General features: G+C 33.4%; 2 protein-coding genes across 2 annotated transcripts in view; one reads left to right on the top strand and one right to left on the bottom strand.

Annotated features, from left to right (window-relative positions):
- Positions 1-2057: 2057 nt before the first annotated feature.
- Positions 2058-26900, top strand: part of barc (RRM1_TatSF1_like and RRM2_TatSF1_like domain-containing protein barc) — a 35735-nt gene continuing 10892 nt past the window's right edge. The window contains exons 1-4 of the mRNA XM_018511899.1: positions 2058-2203; positions 2493-3241; positions 22520-22686; positions 26051-26237. Coding sequence (XP_018367401.1) covers positions 2531-3241; positions 22520-22686; positions 26051-26237 — 1065 coding nt within the window. The 5' untranslated portion in view covers positions 2058-2203; positions 2493-2530. The remainder of the gene's footprint in view (positions 2204-2492; positions 3242-22519; positions 22687-26050; positions 26238-26900) is intronic.
- Positions 3489-12258, bottom strand: LOC108763943 (C-type lectin domain family 10 member A). Its single transcript, XM_018511901.1, has 5 exons — positions 11942-12258; positions 5210-5482; positions 4903-5136; positions 4597-4804; positions 3489-4439 (listed from the first exon to the last, which is right to left on the bottom strand). The coding sequence occupies exons 1-5, from the start codon at positions 11976-11978 to the stop codon at positions 4211-4213; spliced, it is 981 nt and encodes a 326-aa protein (XP_018367403.1). The 5' UTR covers positions 11979-12258; the 3' UTR covers positions 3489-4210.

The following is a 26900-nucleotide window of genomic DNA, read 5'->3' as shown; positions in this document are numbered from 1 at the left end:
TGGTTTCAGAAATTAATGAAAGTTAGGTAAAGATTAAAGAAAGAGAAATAATGCAAATATATACCCTTCTCTCTCGCAAGATTTTGACAAAAACATCTCATGGTGTGACTCTTATTATATATATGATAAATAACTTAGACGTGGATATAAAATTAAATTTACCTAATAATTTATATTTGGGTTATTTAAAGTAATTATTTTAAGAAAAATTAGAACATTCTGATCTCAAAAATAATTTTTTTCAAAATTAACTTTTTTTTAAACTGTTAATTTACTCTTAACTTAACTTTTATTAAGTTAATTCTTTATTCCTTCAACTTTTAATTTAATTTTATTATTTTTATAAAAGCCATTAATTAACTTTAACTTAATTTAGTGTTTTAAAAAAACATTAACTTACTCAATCCTGATTAATTATAAGGAACTAAAGTGACATAACTCGTATAAAAACAAATAAATACAATTCAGCAAACCAAGTTACATGTAATGTATCTGTTAGTTCCCAAGTGATACAGCTGTTGTTTTTTTAACGATATTTTGACGAAAAATAATAACAAAATAATGAAAAATAATGTCAGTTTATTACTTGGATGTAAATTCCCACTCAACAATATAACTGTAATAATATATAACTATATGTAATAACGTGTTATATATTATAGTTATATTGTTGCTTGAGTGTGAAATTATAATAGATTATACAATTATAATAGATACGTTATAAGTAATTTAATGTTTGCTAGGAGAAATGCAGATATTTTAATAAGAATAATGGAAATTTGCAAATATAATATAAAAAATTGAATTGTTTGATATTTTTGACAAAGAGATTCCACACAGCAAAAATTTCCGAAAATACATCAGACAGATATCTTAAAGATATCACATATCCCAAATATATCTTTAAGATATTTCTAAGATATATTTTTGATACGTTTGCTGTGTGGGATTTATAATTGAGTGAACGGATGACAGTGTAACACAGTAAATCATTACATCTTTAGGTCTGTTTTCTGTGGCTGGACTAGTGTACACTTTAGGAACTTAAAGTGAGATAGATATACGTTTGATATTTGTCGAAAGCGAGAAAGAGAGTTCTAGAACAGTCTAGTGCAGGAACAGAAAACAGACCACTTGTTTACAAATGTTAAACGAAGATGACATGATCACTGCATGTCACACTGTGTGCCTTCCAACAAGTGACACAGGATGCTTTCCATTTGATGACAGAAATTGACACAAGTGTCGTTCTATCTTTGTTACCCTCTGAATGTTAAAAAGGATAGAACAACGCTTGTGTCGACTTGTGTCATCAAATGGAAAGCACTCACAAATGACACGGTGTGACACAATAGATCATTATATCCTTGTTGTTTGCCAATGTTAAACAAAGATGACATGATCATTGTATTGCACTGTGTCGCTTGGTGGAAGGCATACTGTCATACTTGTTGGAAAGCATCATATATCAATGGGGTCCCGGGGGTCTGTGGATAATTGAAGAACAATGATATTATCGATAATTGATACAAATTTGTGATTTTTAACAATTTATATATATATATATATATATATTTGGACAATACATTATTAAATTCATTATTTATATTATATAAATGCATAAATAAGTATGCATACTTTTAATGCTATAATATCTAATTGCTGAAAAATTACAAATTTTTTTACAGTTAATATCTCCATTGATAATCAAATTCGGATGATAACATTAAAATTACAGTTTTAAATAAAAATCGATTATTGTTAAGTTTTAAACATATATATTATATATATATATGTATATACAAATCTACGAAACTAATAAATCATGAAATTAGTACTATATTATCACTATAATTATTCTTAGTAATCATTAAAATTTTAATAGGCATGTGAACTTTTTGTAAGAGTGGCCGTTTTTAATCTGCAATTTATAGAAACGATCATCAATTATATAGTTCTGACGTCTCATTAAATTTTTATTATTATAATTATTGCGTTTGACGTATAGGTAGCGCTGGCATCACGTGACACCTGCCGCAGTCGCGTTCGATGTATATCGCGCGTCGGTCACATAGGCTGGCTTTCTATCAATTGCTCGATAAGATTGAATTATTTTCGATGTTGATTGTTGTAAGCTTGCGAATTACTTATTAATTAGTGCAACAATCATCGTGGAATTTGCTGATGCGGAAAATATTGATAGGTACGAAAGAATTCTTCCACTGTCAGTTCCTATCGTGTTTCTAACCTTATTTCTCCAATGTTATACACGCTACTCTTATTTCAAATTGCATGTCTACGATTAATTTGTTGGATATAAGATTTAAAATATTGATAAGCTATATTAGAATGTGAACAAAAGTGTAAGATATTATCTAAAAAAATTTATATTCGTGTAATCTGTAAATGAACTTGTATTTTTTTCTCTGTGTTTATGTTATGCTTATTGCATTATAATATTGTCAATAAGTTTCTACCTTTCTGTATTCAAGGTTTGTCGTTTGGAAGGTAATCTAATGAGTCATTGAAGATGTCTGATACACCGCCAGTCAGAGCAAACATGGAATCAGAGAAACAGGACGATCCTATGAAGAATTATGAATTTGACGGCCAAACGTACATCTACACTGACAAGGCGACAAATATTACTTATAAGTTTGATCAAGAGAATAATAAATGGATTGTGAAAGAAGATAATAAAGTGAGCTCTGACCGTAAGAAAAGTCTTCAAATGGAAAAGGAGGAAGAATCTGGTCCTGAAGCTGGTGCAGCTGAAGTTTTTGGCTTTGAAAACGACACGCATACTTATACAGATCCAAATGATGGCAGTGTGTACTTCTGGGATAAAGAAAAAAATGCCTGGTTTCCAAAAGTTGATGAGGATTTTATGGCCAAGTATCAGATGAGCTATGGTTTTACGGATACGAATACACCACAGCCAAAACCACCAGAGCCAAAGCAGCCTCCACCTACTCAGAAAATCAAGGAAGAAAAGGAGCAGAGGAAAGTAGAAGCCAAACGGAAAGCTCAAGAACCGCCGACCTGGTTTGAAGTTGACGAAGCCCATAACACTGCTATCTATGTATCTGGCCTACCTTTGGATATTACCATAGAAGAACTCACACAACTCTTTACCAAGTGTGGCCTCATAGCAAGAGACGAAAAGGGAAAAGACAAAATCAAACTATACAAAGATGGCAATGGAGAACCAAAAGGAGATGCTCTTTGCACCTACATCAAGGTAAGAATGTATGTTTTATGCTTTAATTTATATATGTTAATAGAATTTGTCCTCAATTTGTGATCATCAACAATTTTTGTGATTGTCAACAACTTTTAATATTGTTGATGATGTTGCATCGTAAAAATGGGTATATCAGTATTTTATTATACATCGTTAAATACAGAGAGTATATCGATACTTATGTTGATATATTTACAGACAAGGCAATGAAAAAGTAACGAACACAAGAGTGCATCAAAAAATAAAGATATTTTATAAAGAGTTTTGTTTTGCTTTTTAACTATCTGACTGCAATTCATTTATAAAAACTATGCACTATGATTAGCGTAAATGAATATCGCGCTATAATATAATTTAATTAATTGCTGAATGATAGTTATAATTCCTTATTCAATTCGCGTTTATCTCGCGAAATAGTAACAAGCCTCGACAATGTAAGATTTTTAATCGGTACATGAAACATTCAAGCGTTACAATTCATTAATTGTGCAAGATATTGCTTAGCAAAAAACCACTGAATAATCACTGAACTAGAAGAAGATATAGAAAGACGATGATTGATTTTCAGTAATGATGTTACAATATAGATAAGTACACCGAGAATATTTAGATGTCAGTAATAGTATCGAATGCGATGGCTACAATATTCTGATCATTAATTAGTACATCAATAGAGCTTCTATTTAGAAACTTCAATATTTGGACAGAGGAATTTGAAGGAAGTTTTATATTTCGAGATTAGTTTTAATTATACTAACTTTTTACGGTTTGGAAAATTAATTTTTACAATAACAGCCATAAATAATATAAATTATAATAAAATAACGTTGGCAGTTCAACAGTGTCGTTGTAGTGAAAGTTTATCTTTCAAATGGCTTTTCTCTTAGATGCGTATATTATGTAACAGAGCAGTAGCAAAGCTGCAATTATAAATATAATTATGATATAATGATTCAATTTTTTCTTTCACGGCTTTAACAAAATCTCTTCCCGCGCGAAGTCGTTTATTTTATTATGAAACTGTGAAAGAACGTTGTCCATATCCGCTAAATTCTGGGATTGATGGTATCCGTTGGCTAAAAATGCGCCATATTCTCGTCCTTGTGGGAGTACTTGGGCTACCCTTGGCACAGTTGATTGTACACGGGTTCTATTTGAATGATGTCGTGTGCGCTCTCTAGGCATCACCTTCACACTGTCAAAATTATTGTATAAAAATTATCAATTATAGAAAATTTAAATTGCTAAGTGTATATATACATATATATTCTTAAAACTTTTTATATGTTTTCTTAATAACTTTTAAAGCAATATTTTATATTAAACATAGTTTAATATGAAGATGTTAATACTTAGAAGGTGGTCGCGATCCTAGTTTGACACCGTGGGCCCATTGTTGATTCTCTCCTTGATCCAACCAATTTCTTCTCGAATTTGATCGATTCTTCTTTCTTTCACCTGGTTTCCTCTGTTCGTCTAAGTACTTTTTGCCCTTTTTTCTAGGCTTTAATCTTTGGTTTTGCGGCGCAAAGGGGTCTTGCGATTTCTTGCGTCTTCTTGCTAAAAAAGCAAAAATGTCGTGGATAAATTTTGTTACATTTATATCAGTAAAATTATGAAAGCTTTTTCTGCTGAATATTTTGAATACATTTCTATACCTAAACGACCGGCGGGTACTTCGCATATATAATACTTCCGTTCCACACAACTCCTTGCACTCCACTTATATTTTAAAACAGGATCCATTATAATACAATGCCATGCGTACTTCTTAGATCTTCCAGGTTCCATTTTTCCAAAACTCTGGAAAACCATCTTTTCACCTGTTACACCCCATTCCCAAGCCATTTGTTGCCAGTTGAAAATTCCTCCGATCCATCGCTCCAATTTTGCTGTTGATTTGTGGATTTAAACAAAAATTGAATGATGTAACAATTAGACGAAAAAAGAATAGCTTGTACTCACTAAATTGATCTCCCATTAGGTATTTCCTTAGCATCTTGTCCTTTCCATTTCTGTCCAATATTGCCAAAGTGGCATTTCTGTCCTTGCAGTGAAAGTACGCCTCTCTCCATGGTGCCGTACCGGCGCTGAGGTAATAACAGAATCGTTTCAGTCGAAAGAATCCCACGGGACATGCGAATCTTCTCACGGGTTCATGCTGTCGTAACGTTATGGATTGATTAGTCAAAGGACTAATATCAAAGTTTGGCGCCTCCAAAACAGCCGAGGATAAACCTAAAAGAAAGAAGATATTAGATATGATTAATCATCATATTTCGTCAAATTGTGAAAGTTTCATAAGTTTTATTTTCGGATATTCGGAAATATATCTTAGAAATCTTAGAGAAATAAAAAAAACCATTAGTAGATAATTTAGACATTTGTGAAGTTGGTCCCACTTTTTCAAAATTTGGAAAAAATAAGCGGAGTTCTGATTGCCCCTGAAGAGTTTGAGAGTTCTTAATTAGGTTTAGAAGAGTTCCATCGATTAAAGCGATGAAAACACCGCTGAAATAATTTAACGTACGATAATTCCGATATATTTAGTGATGCATTCGAGCGAGACGAGACGAGAAAATACCGATATCGAGACAAAAATTTGGTCTCGACAAAAACAAATGATTGATATGAGATTCTCGTCTCGATGGGCCGATATTCTCGCTTCTCGAGATTCTCGAATTTTACCGCGAGACGTTCAAGAATATCGGCTATCTCGTTTCATTTGACGAGACCGAGACGAGAAAAACAAATGATATATGATAATCTCGGAAACGATATTTTTAATGATACGAGAAATTCCGAGACGATATTCGAGATTCTCGTATCGAAATGCATCACTAGATATATTTTATATGGTTTCAATCGATTCTAACTGAAGGCAAAAAAGCGACCAATTTTCATGATAAAAATGACAATAGTTGACGCACATTATATAGGGATTCTTTGGGATAAACTTTAGGAGACGGTAAATTTTACCGAAAGAATCAACTTAATTCTTTTTAACTTTTATTAACCCGTTTTCTCAAACTTTTGTTTGAGAAACCCGTTTTCTCCGACGTATTTTTAAGAAGCTACGTGTCCTTGTTTGGATCGGCTGTAAGGTACGCAATCGATCGTGAGGCAGCATTGTGCGTGACAATACTAGTCGACGTTTTTGCTTTTTTTGTCTTTTTGCAAAAGCAAAATCAAAGGACGTGAACTACTATTGTCAGACATCACGTGCGTGCAACCGGACACCTAGTTCCTTAAAAATGCATTGGACGATACAGGTTCCTTAACAAAAATCTTCTGTGAGATCTATACCGTCCTTTGAAGTTTGACTCAGAGATCCTAGCTGAAACATTCAGTATTTACGATTCTTATTATTTTAATGGTCAGAATTCTTTTTAAAATATATCAGACACTTTAGAACTCTTTGAAAAAGAGCCAGAATTTTGTAAATTATATTGGAATACTAAAAATAGCATAAAACAAAGGTATATTTGACTTCGTTTGTATTTGACAGTAACTTTCAACAGTTCTATTTTGGCACAAATTCTATTGTTTTGATAAATCTCACTATTTTAAAATGCATATTTTTATCTTTTCTACTTGCATAATATATGCGCATAATTAATATGCTCCAAGTGAATACATTTTTGTTTCGTGGCCTTGAACGGAATTTAAACATTATGTAATGCCGTCTGCGGTTCAAGCGTGACTAGGCGCCACACCATTTCATATCGTCATAGACATACGAGTATTATCGATCATTAAATTGTTGAGCATTGTTTCGTAAAATAGGTTATTTAATCCTCCGCCTCGTATGACATCAGATTCGCAGCGTTCTCAGGTTTATCATTAAAATGTAAATGTCCTATTTCGAGGACACACCCGCGTTTCATTGTGCGACTTCTGTAATCTGAGGTAAACTTATAAATCATGGATTTTATCTTTGTATTCACATATGTATATTCGTCTCAGGTGTATATTTATTACGCGATATTGTAGACTTTACTTATCTGGCAAGAAAAAAGGTAAAAAAACACATTATATTGATGGCTTTTATTAAGGAAAAAAACGAACTTTAGTCATTATAATTTTAATGATTTAGCTACGAAACATTCGATTGATTCGATCGATTGAAATGTTTAGGGCGTGACAGATCCTTTGGATGAAATAGACCGGCATAAATAGAGCAGCTTTCTACGATAACGATATGCGATGCTGATGTGCGCATACAATAGGCACCGTTATCTATAATTGAAATGTCAGATTGAAACGCATTAACAAAGATTTTAAAATACAAATGATTCAAGAGATTTTAAGGGCTTTTGTAATTTCCGTATCTGAGAAGGTTTAACAATTTCGAAAAGGATGTACAATTCGCGACTTAATTCTACGAAAGATTGTAACGGAAGGATTTGTCCAACAGGTGTGTGCCAACGTTTATTACAAATTAATGTAGCTGTTACGAAAATTTACGTGTAAACGGCGTATCAATGGTACGTTAGAAATGGTTATTTGTCATATGTGTCCAATTAATTACTCAAAGATCCATCTTTGTGAGTCATCGTCGCGTAGACGAACCTTGTGGCGCGCATGTCACCATAAATTCCATTTATGATACACAACCAGTATCGTATGACTATTAATAAATACCAGAGATTTAACCTTTCCGCCCGCAGACTTCCAATATGGAAAATATATTCTTGTTCGCACGACAATTACATGTGGAAGAATCGAACGCTTCTATTAAGTTCGTATTTAATCCACGGTAATTTCTAGTGTGGATAAATCGATGAGGTAAACAAATTGAAGTAAGTGGAAAAAGGGTATTAAGCCTCTAATAACCTTCTATTAAATCGTAAATTTACTTAAATTGGAATAACATAACTGTTTAATATCATGATATCAGCTGTTTCGACCTCGATAATAAATGACGCGAGGTTATTGAATTGGAAAGCAACTTTAGCTGCGCGTTCTTTTTTCATTTTTTATTACCTCCGTAATGAGCAAAAAAGCTAACGTGAGATTACGAAACACTCATAAAAATAACGCATTAAAAATACTTACTTTTTCAAGTAGAAATTGAACGTATGATGATATTCGACATTTTTTGTTTCGTTAAATTGTTTTATTTTATACACATTTCTTTGACAGAATCATTATTCACATTGCTAGAAGCGCAAATAGTACATTGTTTTATTCTAAATATAGGTTAAATTTATGTTATATAGTATTTTTTAGATATTTAATTGCTGACGGTAGAATTTTGGTATTTAAACCATATTGGTATGTACAAATGTGATATATAGACCGCAGATGTAAATGGATTGGTATCAGATAGTTAATCGGTTAGTTAATACCCGGAGTGCATGTCAAAGCATAGTGATTGCCTATTTTGAAGCAGTCAAATGCACGTTTACACACATCAAAATTCTACGAGAACTGGTTTCTATGAATAATAAAAATCAATAGCACTGTCAACAGTTGCACGCCTCTTAATTACAGTGTGATCAATTTTAGTTAATCATTGATTGAATGTAGTACTGCGCATGTACTAATTTGAATGAGCTTTGTAATTACGTGGAGGAAAGCATCAATTGTGGTTAAAATAATTATAATTACTTGGTTAACATAATAATAATTGTAAAAATTTTTTATTTAAGAACATTGTAATTTATTATAAATTTCACGAAATATTCTTTGCCAGAATTTACTACGCGTTTAGTTGTACGTGAATTTGAAAACTATGCTAAAGAGAGAGAGAGAGAGAGTTTGTTGTAGCTTTGGACGCTGCAATATACGACTTGTTTTAAAATGCGAGACATAACAAACGAGATGGGCAGCACGTATGTTGCATATTTCATTTCAGCAGGAAATTCAGATTCCGAGAGGCTGTATTTAAATCTCTAATGTGAAAATTTATCCTAGTTTCCTAGTTTTTACAAAACATAATTTGATACGAGTATGAAATTAGATTTTTTACGTTCCAATTTTTTTATTTAAAAATTAAATAAAAAAAACTTTTATCAGAATTTTTTTCTTAGGAACGTTATATTTATGAGTGTCAGAAATAATTTTTTTCTTGATTTGCACACCTTATTATAACATATACTTCTTATCACAGGTGTGCAAACTGCTGCCTGATACTAAAATAACTTTCGCGTTAGTGGCAGAAAATACTGTGGAAGTAGCGGCAGCTTATTCACGTAAATATTCAACCACATATATATATATATATATATAGGAAGTCACGCAAAGGATTTTTTCTATTCATGGACGCAATTATAGATATATAATCGTGTTTTATAATTGATACGAATTATTGAATTCCTAAATGATTAATATTCTTATATTGAAAAAAAGAATAGAATATACGAAAAAATATCAAATAAATATAATGTCATTTTTGTTAGCGAATTACACGAACATGTAAATACCGTCACATAGTTACGAATTGCAAATATTACGGGTCATAGTCGATAAACTCGCATAAATATCTAACGTATGCTGAAGCTATAGTTAGAATTCCTTAAAGTTAAAATTGTAATTGAAGTTGATAATTCTCGTTTACAGCATCCATTATCGATAGTGTTATGTATTATGATTGTATTTTAACCTTCAAAGAAAGGTCCCGCGAGTTATCCGATATTTTCAAGCTCGTCTAACCATCGACTGATACCGATAGTCGCGACAGGAAATTATATTTATGGTGCATATCTGCCTACAATTTGCACTTTCATTCATACAACATTTATGGCACAAGGCTAAACCTCGGTCGCTTGGGTGGACATTCTTCTCATATTTCCAGAATTTATCGTCACTTTCACGAATGAACTGCTATTATTGGTAATTGGTCAATTAACTTTTGATTTTTATTCGTCACGTTGTCAAAGAGACTTAATTGAGTCAGGTGAATTAAAATTTTATTCGTCGTAAATCATAAGGATTATGATCATTCGACTATAACTAATCGTTGAATAATTACATCATTTTTATTATGAAATAAGCTTTATCAAATTATACGATCCAATGTGACATACATATCTTTATAATAATTATACCATTGACTAATTTTGAGTTTTCCAATTTGTACGATCGTAAACATTTTATGATTGTTGTGCCTAAAGCTATTCTCGCCACAGATCTGATTTGATGATACCATTCTGCTAGGATCGTTTCCGCCTAGATTCAATCTCACGAAAATAAATCGTTACATCTGTTCAGAAACTACATGTCTGTTGGACTAGGACATGTGTTTCGATCGTTAATATATTCGCGGTTTCCATCAGAAAATGCACCGATAAAATATGTGCGTCCCAAAACTGTCTGCGCAATATTTCACCTGTAAGTAACGTTTAATCTTACGTACAGAAATTTCACATATGTTTCATATAAAATATGCATTTCTTTTAAGGTTTGCTTCAAGCTTTTATCGAACTTTAGCGGAGCATTGAAGTCGACTTTCTCAAGAAAAATGTGAATAAAACAACGTCAGATTAAACAGGATTAATAACCAAAGCACTTTTCGCAGAATAGGAAATCTTTTTGTAAGAACATAATGTTAACTTATAGTTCTATGTAACACATTGAGAAAAAAAAGTTGTTAACTTGACTAAATACGTTTAGTTCGTAATCAGTATTTAGTTTAAATATTTATACATTTAGAGTAACAAAATCTTGTAATTTAAAACATATTATTTGTTTGAATTAACAAATATTTGCTTGACAGCCCGTGACCGCTACATTTAGTTGAATTAACTAATATTTTTTTGAACCCAATTTTTTTGCTTAGTGCAGATTTTCGCCAAGTTTTTATTTGTTTTGTGTTTGCTGTATTTATAATTTTTTTTGTTAACGTTGAAAATTAGTTGTGTTATTGGCAGTATTATCACATAATCTTCACATTCGTGCACAGAACAATTACACGTTGTATTGTCGTAACTACCGATCTATATTGGAAGTGTCATTAGGCTGCCAATTAGCAAAGCTCGTAACTGCTAACAGATACAAACAGCTCAATAGCGTCTCTGCGTCGAAAGATATTTGTTGACGATTACGTTTGAATTATTTTAAACATAATCAATTATATATTCAATTATATTCAGCACTTTTAAATTTGCAAATTAATATTCCGTTTTCTATTAATTTATATTAAGTAATAAATAAATAATGATTAAATTTGCCGAAAAATTTTTTATAAAATTATAGATGTTATAATTCAGATACGATTATTTGTAATTGATACAAGCTCACATTTCGGCAACAAGCAAAATTACATAAAATAATGGATTAACCGCGAGGTTAAACACAGGTTAATTATATAATAATACCGAATTGTGCGAAATTATGATGGGAATCACAATTGATGAGAGAGGCCGCATCCTGATCCTCTCCTGTCAAAGACTATTTATTACTGTAATTTCATTGTTTCAATACACAATACGATTTCCAAATATGGTATCCATCGTAAGTTGCCACTCTGCGGGTATTTTTTTTAATACAATACTTTATCCCGCAAATTTTTAATTATTATAATTCACATCTCAAAAACGTATAATCGTCTCTTTTATTACCTATTACTTTTCGGATTCATCGCGCGCTGGATTCTCTCTATGTTTACCCACTCACCCGTACTCCGAATCGTCCCTCTCATTGGGATCGTCCGCGATCTGCTTAATCCACTTTGCGCACTTTAAATTTAATTACCTGCGACACACAGAAACAGGGCCCAACACTTCCACATGTCTACTTCACGCGTCTTTTATTCGCCGAGGTACACAATATAGAAGTCGCAATACGCGTGCAGGATCGTCCTCATTCTCGTTTCTTCAACCTCGCCTTGCATTCAATTTGACACATTGGTAATCGCAGTTTCGTAAAGTCGCAGAGTCGCACGAAGAAGAAAAAAGGATTGACTTTCGCACCCTTCGTCCTTTTTTCTCGAGGTCGTAGATATCTCTATCGTGGCTGATAGAGTATACCCAGACTGTTCGTCGATCTGGACGATGGGGACCGTTCTTCGGCGGAGGTTCGTGGCCGACTGAAGCCGCCGCTTCCATTCCGCTCGGCGCGTACCTTCGCGCGCTCCGAGCTTACGAGCAGAATTCTCTCGCGCCTCCCCTATCGCCAGACGTTACCGCGATCCTTTTCCCGATCCCAAGGAACTACGGATCTGTCGTACACCGAATTTGTCTGGCTTGCCCCGATTTCGTTTAAAGCGAGTACGTTTCGCGTAGTTATTCATGGGAGTAGCTGCGAATTATTCACGCTTTTGCATATTATGTTTATTTTATAAATTACCTGTGAAACGTTTTTGTGAAAAGATTTCTTATAAAATACATTTCCTAGTATATATATAATAATTATTTTTATCGCGTTTTAGTTTGTATGTTAGAAATTTTCTATTGTCTACGTTTTATACAAAAATGCCATAGAGCATTCTTAAATCTGCATTCTTTTAATATCTAATGCTTGCCTTGATTAAGACGATTTCGAAATAGCGGAATTTATCGTTGTACATACGAACGCGTACGATTTAATGACTTCTATTCACGCTTTGCATAATAATCACCAAACCGTCTTAAAACTCAAGGATATATGAACTTAGCAAGCATAGAGCGTGCGATAATTACGCGTCGACGATATAGGAATTGTTGAACAAACTCAATGGAACTGCGACGACTACTCGCAAAATGTTTGAGAAACTGCGTGTCAACAAAGCTGAAGTGCCTCAACACATTGCACTTAATATCACTGTCGTAAAACGGAGCGTAGAATAAGTATTAGTAACTTTGCAACAAAGTGAGAGAAGATTTCAGACTACTCAATGCCAAGAGCACTTTATCAGCAATGAGGATTCTGTGAATAATTAGAACTACCGAATTATTATTATTGCATCAAATGACGTAGAGTTAGTTATGCAAAAAGGAACCAAAAGCACGAAATAATATATGCAAAGGCTGTCGTTATTTATAGCGCTCATAATTTGAAATAATATAGAATTAAGGATGTTTTATACATATTTTTTAAATGATAACAAAATTATGAAAAAATTACAGATTATTCTAAATCACGTTCAAAAATAATATGACAAATTTGATGACGGCTTACTATCTGGATCATAAGTTATTTTAATAAATAGTAGTATTTTTTAAATCTGTGCTCTAATAAAAAAATATATGATGGAAATGTACTATATAAAATAAAATTATTGATAAAATAATAGTATTGATAAAAATCTCAATTTTTAAATATAAGTACATTATGTGTTCAAGATTATTTACGTAAAGTTTGCGATGTACGAATTAATTGTCCAATAAATAAACAAAATATTTATTTGTTCTACATCTTTGTTACTAATCAGTAAATTGCAATAAAACTTTGCATAAATTATTTTGAATATTTAAAGTAACTATTTATAAAAAAATGTAAATTTTTAAATCATTAAAAAAATTTTAATTTTTAACAATAAAAATAATAACAAATAAAATAAATAAACTACAAAAATGTGTTATTAAACAAAAATATAATCTTATTCACACAACTTTCATATGTATATAGTTTATTTGAAGTGTAAATATTAAATATACTTCCAAATGTAATTTTCTTTGCATGCACTATACGTCTAATATATACATCCTTAATCGAGCTATATGAAAAAATGATTCAGTAATAACTTTCGACATTTTTGTTTACCGATTCTTATTATTCCGCTTAACCATTAAATTATGTTTAGATGAGGAATCAACTATTACTTACAATGATTATGTGCAACCTGTAATTGTAAGCAATGAAAGAACATGATTCTGCCACTGATAAATTCAATTTTTATATACATAATGGTGAACAATGTGAGAATACTGTGAAAGCGTGACAACCTCAAATTGGTATATACACTTCTAAAATATCATCGAGACGAGATCTACCAGACGAGCGTTTCCGTTTAGTGGCAGTCTGCCAATTGGGTGCATTAACGTCTATCGTTCGATAGTATCTTTTGGAGAGTCAACGTTTAAATGGCGCTGATTAGAATGTAGTAAGGAATAGCAGGAAATGTCAGTAAATAAATCTAAGATATCGCGAGGTTAAAAGCGTAATTTGCCACCGTCGAATCAGATTTCGCGAATCTTAAGCTTAATTATTCTTACTGGCTTATCGCTTAGGGAGATTCAACATAGTACGAAAAGCATGTTAAATATGGTACGATACTCGAAAAATATATGATGCATTCTGAAAATCTGACTATCGCATTGCAAATGTCAGAAATGCCGTGTCTGTTCTATTTTATCTCTGAAAAATACACTGACTGCACATTTGTGATAACTATTATGCACTCCATACGACGCCCTTAGTCGCTATCGCGGTTGCATAATTTAGATAAATTCACGTTTCTCTCCATCTTCGTACGAGAGATAGCTATTTTTGCATACGCCTTGTATCACGCAGTAAATATAAATAATGATAGCTTATAATAGATGATGATAATGATGAAGTATTAATATAATAATATATTAAAACTTTTTTTAATATTGCATGTTCAATCACGGTTAAATAAACTTAAATATTATGCGTTTAATGTTGGAATTAAAAACTTTTTTGTATGCCTGTGACATCAAAGCACGATTTTTATTTTATTTTTTATCGCATATAAATACAAGCCGTGTTTTCGCGGATGACGATGAGAGTGATGTTACGTACAAACTACTATGACGGCGATTCATTTGTGCATTCCTGATGCTTTGAAAGGTACACCGGGAATGCTGCAATTCGCGGAATTGCAATTTGGGGTGGGCTGACGACTGCGTGCCTGAAATCACAATGGTACGATTGACAGATTCAAGTAATTCTAGATATTACGTCAGGCATTATGGAGATGTAGATACAGTGATCATGTTTATAGCTTGAGAATCACCGTCACCATAGTTTACGTCAGTGTAATGTTACGTCAAATCAGTCATTTAAAAGAGTTAGCTCATTTGTTTTCACGCTTGAATAATCTTATTAATACGTAAATTTCCTGAACTTCCACATTCATGAATTTCATACACTAAGTTTACGAATTAATTGTTTTTTAAGCATAAGTTTTTTGTGATATCTAAAATTAATTTAAGATAGAATAAATATTTACCATGTTTTTTTTATAAATTAGATTTTATTTTCAATATTTCATATTCACACATGTATACATATACATGTATGCAAAACTTAAAAACATAAATGAAGAAAAGGGCCGCAATTTTATTTTAGATCAAGTTTTCGTATTAGGCAAGGTCACGTATCGATGTACGTTACGTGTTTTCTAAATCTCTCTCAAGAGTAGAAGAGTAAGTTATAAGTGAAATTGAAATATTACTTGGTAATGTATTCGATAATATCTAAGAAAAATTGGAATGCATTGCTCTCCCAAAATTTAATCGGGTAGTGTGCAAACAACAAATTATTACCACTGCAATCGAACCATCAGGAGCTCGATCTAACTGGAGCTGTTCCGACCAGATTTACAAGCGGGTGCGTTTTTCTTTCATGTGCATTTACCGCAAAAGGAAGCGATCGATGCTTTCGAAGCAGCGTGGCGGGAAGATCATACATCATTAAAACTGCATCCTATAAGGATGCACGCAATGGACGGTTTTGCTGAAGTATCTAAAAATTTAACTAGCTATAGATTTAAAAATAATTTTGTTGGACTATCAAAATAATTATGTAGACGTTCAAACTAATCGCTAGAATGTTAAAACTTTTTGCAACATTGTTCGTCATGCTTGAGATTTCTACTTAATTATTTTGATCCAACAACATTATTTTCAGATTTGTATCTACACTGACACTGAGAAAAAAATTTACTCAATCCCAATACATATAATATTTTTTTCAGTGCTAACATTTTTCAATACATAATTAAATATTTTTTTACAATAAATAAATATTTACTCAATAAAAAATAATAGTAAAATCAAATGATCTCATGTAGATCAAATGTAATCAAATAGAAATATATGTTTACATTTAGTAAATATTTAGTTTGTTCTTTCCATGTAGGATATCCAACGTACGTAGAGAATATTTGTAAAGAAATGTTAATTTTTATTGATTGCTAAAAGAAATAAATAACATTTCATTCAGCATCTTCAATCGCTTAGTCGCCAATAGCCGGAGGAAAGGTCGAGGTGGTAGACAACGCTCATATCCATTCATGAGACGTTTTTTTTTACGGAGAAATTTCGCCGGTGTAAATTAGCAATTTACAAAGCCGTAATTTCTGCGACGTTTGTCGTTAGTCAAATACCGAAGCGTTAACAGTTCTTAATTGTGCTGCCGGTGTGCTCACTCATTTGCGGCGCAAATACGATGGGAAACAAAACGACAATTTTTATGAGCGCATCCGTACGCTCGTGCGCACTTCAGATCTTATGGAATTCCGGAAACCGGTTTTGCAAAATGTGCCGCGCGTATATGCGCTCGCAACGCGTAGTGTCGTCTCGTATGAAAAGAGACACACTGCGCCTAATATGGGAAGGGTTTTGTCGCGGAAACTTTGTAGTTTTGATAGGATACAATAAAAGCGAAGGTATGCTCGTTTCGTTAGAAGACGGAAATCAGATTTATCAATAAGAAATAAATATTAAATGAATGACTTGCCAGAAGTTGCAAGGTCGGGTCAGGATCAATGCATGATATTTTAATATGTTAAAGATCAAACGAATTACTCTTTGTGAGATTGGATAATTCAGTATCTACGGGATATATAAACAGATTTCTCTTTTTTAACTAAGTCCAGCATCCAATATCCATTACGTTATAAAAAATTATTATTTTATTCTAATATGAGTGCAAGTTGTCGATCAAAATTCTACTCTTGTAGTTAGTTCGAGAAACATCCTGCAGCTTCCCGACATTTATCTGCAAAGTGAAATGTATCCCAAAATACACATCTCAAGGGAAGCCGGATGGTGCTGGCTGGTACTACTCAAGATATCAGGCTGTAAGATACAGCGATATATTATTATCTAGCAAGAGTAGGAAATTATTTTGTAATGAACGTCGCATGTTTAATGAAAAACACTTTATCGATTTTAAATTGCAGTCTTCTTTGTATCTGCCGTCTAATATTTCGATTTAAATTCTTTCCATTAAAAACTGCGAAGAGTTTCATATAACAACTCGTTACAACTCTTTAAGTTAAGGATCTCTTGACTGGCGTGATAATTTCGTGAGGCAAATTGGGTTATTAAAAATTCAGCGTGCGCATCTCTTGTGTGCGATGACATGTTCGGTTATACCGTAACTGTAAATCGGCCACGATGTAATAAAACTTACATGCGCGATCATCGAGTGTAATTGGCTGACTCATCCCTGGAATTTCGTGCGATGCAAATTAGTAGGACAACCACGATCTTAAATGTCAATAGCGTAGGCGTAGACGCACCAACCATGCAATCATTTTAATGATAATTCAGTATGATCCTTTAGTTGAGTCAGCGTTCCGCGTAATGTACACGTTCTCGTCGCACACTTCGCACCGTGTTTAATTCAACGTGTCAACACGTCTTATCATTTAGCCCTCGTTCCCTTTTACGTCTAAAAATAGTAAAAATAACAGCATGAGTTAAGAAAGCAATGAGATATTGCTGTGTATGCATTAAATTTTTACGCTCTAGTCAAAACAGAATTTCAAATGATCTTCCGTCGTCAGCTTCTTTCCACCTGTCTCGAGTGAATCTTCTTCAATGCGTTTCTCAGCCTTGCACTTCAACCTGTCTCTTTACTCACGGATGTTGCGGCGGTTATTGGAATGCGAATTATGTAGAACTGTGAAGTACGTGTCGTTAACGAAGCCAAGTTGCAAGAAAAGATAATCGATGAAGACATTTCTTCCTTATTTAAAAAAAATTTCTGAAAAAAAAATTTTTTCAGATCTGTTCTTAAAAGTTTTAATGAATTGTCACGTCGCGTGCGTAGCCACGGTATTTAATGCATCTCGGCGAGAAATTTGGCTGGGCGCCAGTACAGTAATGATAATAGACGTCGGCTAACTATAGTTGCTTAGAGGGAACGTCAGTGTTCGTTCCGAAGCATGTTAGATACACGACATCTCACAATAACGATGATCCATGGCGCCTCAAAATCTTGTCGTTCGTCATTAATCAACGTTACAAGCAGATAAATGGATATTTCAAATGCTATCTTTTATACATACGTAGCGTTTTGCATCTATTAAGCATCTCATACTATGATACAGCTTGATGTTCTTCATTAAATTATCTTATGAATTTTTAAATCGATATATTAAATACAATGCAATTACATCAGTTACGCGTATTAGTCATGCAAGAAATCACATCACGACGTTTATATTCGGAGAAACTTATCTTATCGGGAAGCACACTCGCGAGCAGTCACGTAATTGTCTAATTTATGTATTCTTAGTACGTTAGCTGTGACTATACGGAGGGAAAACTAGAAAGCTCATTAGCACGTATAGATGGACAGTCGTAAAAAGCGAAAAGCCTTAATGAACGTACGCTTTTATTGCAACATTTATGCACACTGTCTGTGCAAACGTGTTAACAGTTTGTGGAAGATTAACGATGAATTTGAATGTCTTGCCTGTAAGATGTGAGAATATTTTCCCAAGACGCGTGACTGCGCCACTGATGATTGTAACATGTGTTACGCGTATACATCGACTGGAAGAGAACACGTGTAATTTAACGTGAACTGGATCCGAGGGTATACTATAATTGTGGTGATCTAACATAGGCTGTGTTGCGAGATGACCGCGGGAGCTGTGTCTGGGTGGTCGAGGAGCCTGACAATAAGTCGAATCCCATTGGTAGCTGCCACGGCCGAGTTACGGATCTGGAAAGACTGGAATCGTACCCACAGAACCGGCATTTTAATCACTGCTGGGCGTTTACGCGCGAACAACGATGATCTATGTCTACATGTCGACCATATAGATTATCATTTCACGTGTTGCCTAGTCGACGTACGGGTAGCTGTGCTTTCTCCTCCTTAATCTTGTTTAGCAAAATGCTTGTTTAAGTTAAGTATTTCCGAGAAGTTGACCTTAATAGAGAAAAATAATTATTACGAATTGCATAATTTGTACTTCCCTGACATCGCGTAAATGCCTTGTCTGTGTATCAGAACCACACAGGAACGGTTGCGGCGGGAAATAATACTGGTTTCGTGACGTGAGACAGATCATGCGATAGGAATTGAGAAAGGGGATCTCCCATTTAAATTACTTTTGCAAGTCCTGTGCGGAGATGATGACGTCAACAGTCACGTCGCTTTCCGTTCGCGTCCCACCAGCTAAGGGCTAAGCGAAAGCGAGACGTGTTAAAAGAAAAAGAATGGAACCTTGAAGTTGTCTGGCGCGTGGGTGTTACAGGATGATGCATGAAAGGAACGGCGAGACCCTTTATGTCCGCAGGTTCTTAAGGTGTGTTTACGTGATTCTTGTTTCTCGTATAGATATCCTTGAGTCTAGAACTCTTATATGAATGATGAATACAAATACCAAAATTGTTGCTGTTGTGTTTTTTTTTCTACGTAACTTTCTTCACGAAGATCGTATTGCTCATGATGTAAGAATACAAGATGTACCATTGCGCATAATGGCGATAGTAATATTGGAAACAACCAATCAAATTTTGGTCTCAAATTCATTCTCTTAATGCGCATCCTCGGAAATGGTACACCTTCGTACATCATGATATTACCATGAAATTAGCCATAAACTCTCGATTTGTAGCAATTTTACGAGTGGTCAAAATTATTTCTTATTTTTAACGGTTCGGTAGACATGTTGAAATAGTAGAGTAGAAGGAGACGCGGCGGGGATCATTTCGAACCCAAGAATTTCGCCTAAGTGGGTCGACGCGCGACGGTAAATCATTACGATCGCCTTTGAATACTTCCCGGAATAGTCTCCGCTCGATTTCTCGATCTTAAAGATATCGAGCATATAGTAGGGAAGCTATTTTTTAGGTCATCTTTACAAGGGAGACTTGTCTCGGAGATCGTTACGTCATTCTTCGTCGTGACATCGCTCTGTGTGCATATTTAGATAGTCGTCATTCTAGTCACGTTTGCCTCATCGCGTATTATCACGCCAAATGCATATGAAACAAGGACCAGTTGCTGCATTATGCAGGCTGTCTCGAGGTATTCAACCACCGAATTCAAGACTGGCAGAATTTTATCTCATCCCGGATATCATCAAGCATTTCTTTCCTAAGAATTTCCGTTGCTATAAAAGGAGCATTGCTCTTATTTGTTGTATCTTTCTTCGAGAAAAGAGAGACAGTGGCAAATCCTTATTTCCTATTCATAGTATCCGCCTATGAATGGCATGAAGTCACGGTTAAAATGGCGCTAAGCTGCTGAGGTTTTACGGGTTTTGTAAATAAGCGTGACATCATTACTGCTCTGAAATGGTTTCGCTATTTCTGATACATATATTATACGCTTTTTGACACATCTAATGTTCAAAACGCAAACGATGGTGCAATAGCTCAAAATAATTCCTAAAATGTTTGCGAATACAGTTGATGATCTATATATATGTGTGTGTATTAGCCTCCACAAATGTATATCGAAACGATAAGTTATTTACGTTTTTATGACTTGTCCATATACGAGAGTTCTATAGGATTTCTTTGAAGCTATTAAGAAATATAGTTTAGTTTTGATGTAATCCGTTAGGTTTGGAACTTACGTTTAATTTTAGCTTCCTTTTAATCTTCTGATCTTTAAAGTTATAGTTTTTTTTACCTCTTTTATATATGCTGCTAAAGTTCTATTAAATATTTTTCTTTTTCGCGTAATACAACTCAGAAAGTTCCTATTAAAAGTACCTTCAAATGTTAAAGATGTATTAGACGTACAATCCCTGCAAAGAAAATTAAATTTGGAAGTATGTTTAATATTTACATTTCAAATAAACTATATACATATGAAAGTTGTGTGAATAAGATTATATTTTTGTTTAATAACACATTTTTGTAGTTTATTTATTTTATTTATTATTATTTTTATTGTTAAAAATTAAATTTAAAAAATGATAAAAAATTTACATTTTCTTTTATAAGTACTTTAAATATTTCAAAATAATTTATGCAAAGTTTCATTTCGATTCATTTTATTTGATTAGTTACAAAGTATAGAATAAATAAATATTTTGTTTATTTACTGGACAACTAGTTCATGCATCGTAATATAACTCTATGTAAATAATCTTGTACTTATATTTTAAAAATTGAAATTTTTATCATTTATTTTATAATACACTTCCATATATTTTTATTAGAACACAGATTAACAAAATATTACTATTTATTAAAGTAATTTATGATCCTGATAGTAAATCGTCACCAAATTTGTCATATTATTTTTAAACGTGATTTAGAATAATCTATAATTTTTTCATAATTTTGTTATCATTTTGAAAATACATACGAAACATCCTTAAGTATTTTACGTACACTCTCTTTCATTCTCTCTCTCTCTCTCTCTCTCTCTCTCTCTACACATTGTTGAAAAAAAGTGTATTTGCTTCCATTACATGTAACGGAAACAAATTGCAAGCAGATACACTAAAAATATTTAATGAACGTTAAATTCCATTCACATTCATATAAAATTTTATGAAAAAGTATACTAAGTTCCATGCCATGTATACAAATGTATACTTTTCGATTATAGATATATTAAATTTAATTTACTAGTGTAATTTAAAAGTACATTTGTACACTAAATTTCATGATATGTTTCACAATGTAATTTATACTCGACGATTTTCTCGGTAAACAAGAAAATTTAAATTAACAAATTTTGGGAAAATTGGGTTACGCAATAAAAGGACAGATTCATTTAATTAAATAGCTATTGAATCGAGAATACGCCCATTTCATAAATCCACGGTCAAGCCTTTTGCATGTAAGTTGAAATTTATTTTGTCGATGTAAACTCGGTGATTGTTGTGGGCGTAGTCGGCTTATAAAACGTATTTAAATTGATCGTCAATTTTTGCTATGGACTTATCATCAACTTTATCACGAACACATTGTCAGGTAACAATAGTACCTCCATTACTTTGACACAATAACTAGGAACTGCAGCCTATTAACGCCGCCTCTTTTACGTCCTGCGTTAATTACTTTCGGTACAAGACGTGCAAAAATTTTCTGCACAACACTTTGATTTGCTTTTCGTTGATTCTCAAATGATCTTTAACCAATTTACAATTTATCATCGATTATTTGATATCTGTTCTAGGTAGAGTCGGTGGATCTGGCATTGAAAATTTTAGATGGTTCGCAAATCCGGGGAAAAACACTGTCGGTTCAGAGGGCGAAGTTTCAAATGAAGGGCGCGTATGATCCCGCGTTGAAACCGAAGAGAAAAAAAAAGGATAAGGAACGACAGAAGAAGATGCAGGAAAAGTGAGTTTCTATAAATTTTACGAATAAATTATCTTAAACGTTCGTTAAAACGGTTAATATCGATTAACACTTGGATATATGTATACATATACAGGGTGTTTCAGAAGTAGTTGGCCAAACTCTAAGAGCATATTTCACTCATTATAAAGATGAAAAAAAGTCATATAAACATGGGTTCGGAAACGCCTCCTTTCCAAGTTATAAACATTTCTTATTTAAATTGTACTTATTTATATCGAACGGCATGCCTCTCTTCGGCGTTTCATGAATTGTACTTCTATTATTGGAAATTTCCTTCTTGGACCGATTTTTCTCCCACCTATACTTAATGGTAACAACTACAGACAATTTTTAGGAACGCAACTCCCTCCAATATTAGAAGACGTTCTATAGATACGCAATCAAATGTGGTTCATGCCTGGAGCTTCAGCATATTTCAGCATATTTTACTACTGTTCGAGAGTTCTTGAATAATAATTACATCAATAGATGGATTGGTAAAGGAGGACCCATTGCTTGGCCTGCACGTTCTCCTGATTTGAATTCTTTAGATTTTTATTTATGAGATCTTAAGATCTTCGTGTATGATACTCCTGTTGCTACTGTGGAAGTACTCCGAAATCATGTTATTGCTGCGTGTGAAAAAATACGAAATACTCCGAGAATTTTTGATTGTTTTCGACAATCCATGCGACGTCGATACGAAGCATGCATCGATGCGGAAGGAAATTATTTCCAGCAATTTCTGTAATGAAAATATAGATATAAGTATAAAATAAAAGATAGATACAAATTTAAAATAAAATATAGATATAAGTATAAAATAAAATATATATAATATATAAATAGATACAAGTATAAAATAAAAAAATGTTTATTAACTTGGAAAGGAAACGATCCCATATTTATATGACTTTTTCTCATCCTTACAATGAGTGGAATATGCTCTTAAAGTTTGGCCAACTATTTTTAAAACACTCTGTATATGATTGCGTTAAGACAAATCTTTATTCCTGAATATTCCTTTGCCCCGTGAGCTCATTGACTCAAAGCGTGATGTCACTTCCTTTCGAGACGCTCCGTATAACTCGTGCGATTCGTGGTGATTCGCATTACAAAATCGGAATGATCACGTTTCTCCTCGGTTTCTCCGGTCCATTCATCTCTCTTTTCGCTCGCGTCCATGCGAGACGGCGTATCCCCGGGGGATCAAGATACGTTTCATCCACGGTGCATCCGCCGCCACGCGTGTGCATCTTATTAAGGTTTCTATGCACCGCGATGCACGCGTGTCGCAAGCGGCTTGTTTAAGACAGCACGAGAGGAGATGCCTTCGAATCACGAAGCGCGTTGTATGCGTGATTTTATGATACGTGATACCATGTAATTCAGAAAAACTCTTCGTGTATCTTCCGTGATCCATGCCTCGTGTAACACGTGTTGCAGTGTGTGTAAAGGCTCTTATAATTGCACTGCCATCGGCTCCAGGTTTGCAGCCGCCAGACTGCTTGGCGTTGGCGGTTCCGGCAAAGGCAGCTGCGCACGTCGATTACCCGCATTTAGTCCGCCGCGCCGGTCTGCATACAGACCAACCCAAAATTATACGGGCACGGCACACTTCCCGACAGATTGCAGCGACTTAACCCGTTAATCGAAGCGTATAACGATTGCACTGAATGACATTGACTTTGTCCCGTGCGTATTTCAGTGTCGTGTAACTGTTTCGCGCGAATGATGAAAGTGACATCGAGCATTTCTGAATGATTCAGGAAGAAATATGTTTGATTTAAAATTCGCGATGCTTTTGCACATATTTCATGATACGATTAAAGTAATAATAATTAATAATTAAAGTTATAATTAAAAAAATAATAATCAAATTTAAGAGCTGCAGTCATAACGATAGGATAGGGCTCCAAATAAAATATTTTCAAAGATATTTATCGCTTTTCGTGTGATTCATCTTTAACATCGATTTTAACTTTCTCGCGCTATCATATTTCATTGCATTGCTCAATCTCGACGTATCTCTGTCGCCTTCATCGTTAGCAGCATCCTCTTGTTATCCAGCGTAGGTCGCGTGCGCAGGGTCAACGCCCTGAACTTTGCGAAAACCAGTTATTGGTGAACGCACGGGCCCACGTTTGCTGACCGGAAGTAGTCTTTGCAGCAACGCACTCTTTCGACACTCGTCGTGAATCTACGTTAGCACTATAACATTCCCCATCGGTAGGGTTACCCTTTTAAGAGTACATATACTCTTTTTAAGATCTTAAAACTTATGTAGTCATTTACTCTAAAATTTTATATTTATAAAATATATTAATAAGAATTGAATAAAATTCATGTTTTAGAAATTTTATTTTATTAAATATCTATTTAATGCATAAAAATTATATCCTCTCCTTCCGAAGTAATATCTTTTTTTTAAAAAAGTATACATATGTACTCTTTTCTTGTGATTCAGATATGATAATCCTAACCATCGGCATCATTTTCTCAAGTTATTCCAAGAAGGAGAATCGTGAGCCACGATTTATCGATCATTGCGACTGTTCTCACAGCTTTGACGAGTTATTCTCGACCATGCGGCTCGGTGCCGCCAATTTGTGCTGTATCAGCGACGTTTGTCGGCATCTTTAATCTTTGAGAAACGTCACTTCCAGTAACGATAGCAGCGTGCTGACGTGATATCATGCGAAGAATCGGCAGATGTGGAATCCTATCAGTCCGCTGATATCTTTATCAATAAGAACGATAGTCAAAGATAAACCGTTTATATCATTTATTAATCGTTTCGAATAAAGTAATTATCAATAAGAATATATGTATATAGATTTGAGTCCTCAGAGGAAACATTTACAATCAATCTAAAATCCAAACATTTTTAAGATTTCTATATTTTTTTCAAAGAATTTACGCGGTTTGCGCTTATCTCCATGTTTTGATACATCGTTAACATTAGAAATACCAATGTTCCATACCATTAAAAGGACTAAGCAAATGAATTATTATGAAAATAAGAAAAGTGATGAAAAAGCAAATATTTCATGAGTATATAAAAGACATAATTATTTAAAATATTTCAAAATCCTATCTTTCGCACAAAAAATATAATTTTAATATAAAAAAATAGAAATAGTCAGTAATGACTGTTCGGTACTAGTGTTAAATGCCAACGTTAATATCAAGTTGCTTCTTACTCTGATGAAATAAACCGTAATTTTCTGGATATGTTGACATTTAACAATGTACCAAGACATGAAGATAACTCGCAAATTCTGTGTAGCTTATTTGAACCTAAATGCTACTTTTATTGTCGTATATTCTTATCATTCTGTACCTTTACTTTGTTTGCTTACAGATTGTTTGACTGGCGACCGGAGCGTATGCGAGGCGAACCGCTGAAATGCGAAAGGGTTGTCATCATAAAGAATCTTTTCTCACCGGAGGATTTTGACAACGAAGTCCAACTGCTCTTGGAATATCAACAGGATATTCGATCCGAGTGCCTAAAGTGTGGCGATGTCAGGAAAGTTATCATTTATGACGTAAGTTTTTTTATCTTTTTTACGTGTTCTATTTTAATATAAATACCACTAACTTTATGTCACAATTATTATAATAATAATTAACATTTCTTATATATATATGTTGCGCTAACTTCATAGATCCGTGACTTCTTGGTTTTTAATATTTACGAAATATAACGGTTTTATATGCGTGTTTGGAAAATAATGATAAATCTTTCGCAGGGGCAGAATGGACTAAACTGAGAAGAAAAGTCCTCTACCATTTTGCAATTTTCGCAATAATTAACAAGATATTAATTGCTAAAAATTGCCGAAAATTGCTGAAAATTGATTTCCAATAATTTTTTACTCAAATAGTAATAACTTTGCAGAAAAATTACAAGAGACAAAAATTGTTTATTTTTTCCTCATAGAGATCCTAGAATTTTTTAAAGAATTTTTTCAGAATTTTTTAATACCGTATTTTCTCAAGTTGTTAAAAATGAGAAAATGCTGTACTAAAAAGTTGATAAAAAATTATAAAAAAATTCGTAGAGTTCTATGTGAAGAAAATACACAATTTTTAGCTCTTGCAATTTTTCTGTAAAGTTGATAGTATTTGAGTAAAAAATTATTGAAGACCAATTTTCGGCAGTGTTAAGTAATTAATATCTTGTTAACTATTGCGAAAATTGCAAAACG

The sequence above is a fragment of the Trachymyrmex cornetzi genome, unplaced genomic scaffold (assembly GCF_001594075.2).
Source record: "Trachymyrmex cornetzi isolate Tcor2-1 unplaced genomic scaffold, Tcor1.1 scaffold388, whole genome shotgun sequence".
Classification (NCBI taxonomy): domain Eukaryota; kingdom Metazoa; phylum Arthropoda; class Insecta; order Hymenoptera; family Formicidae; genus Trachymyrmex; species Trachymyrmex cornetzi.
This window is presented reverse-complemented; position numbering and strand designations above follow the sequence as displayed.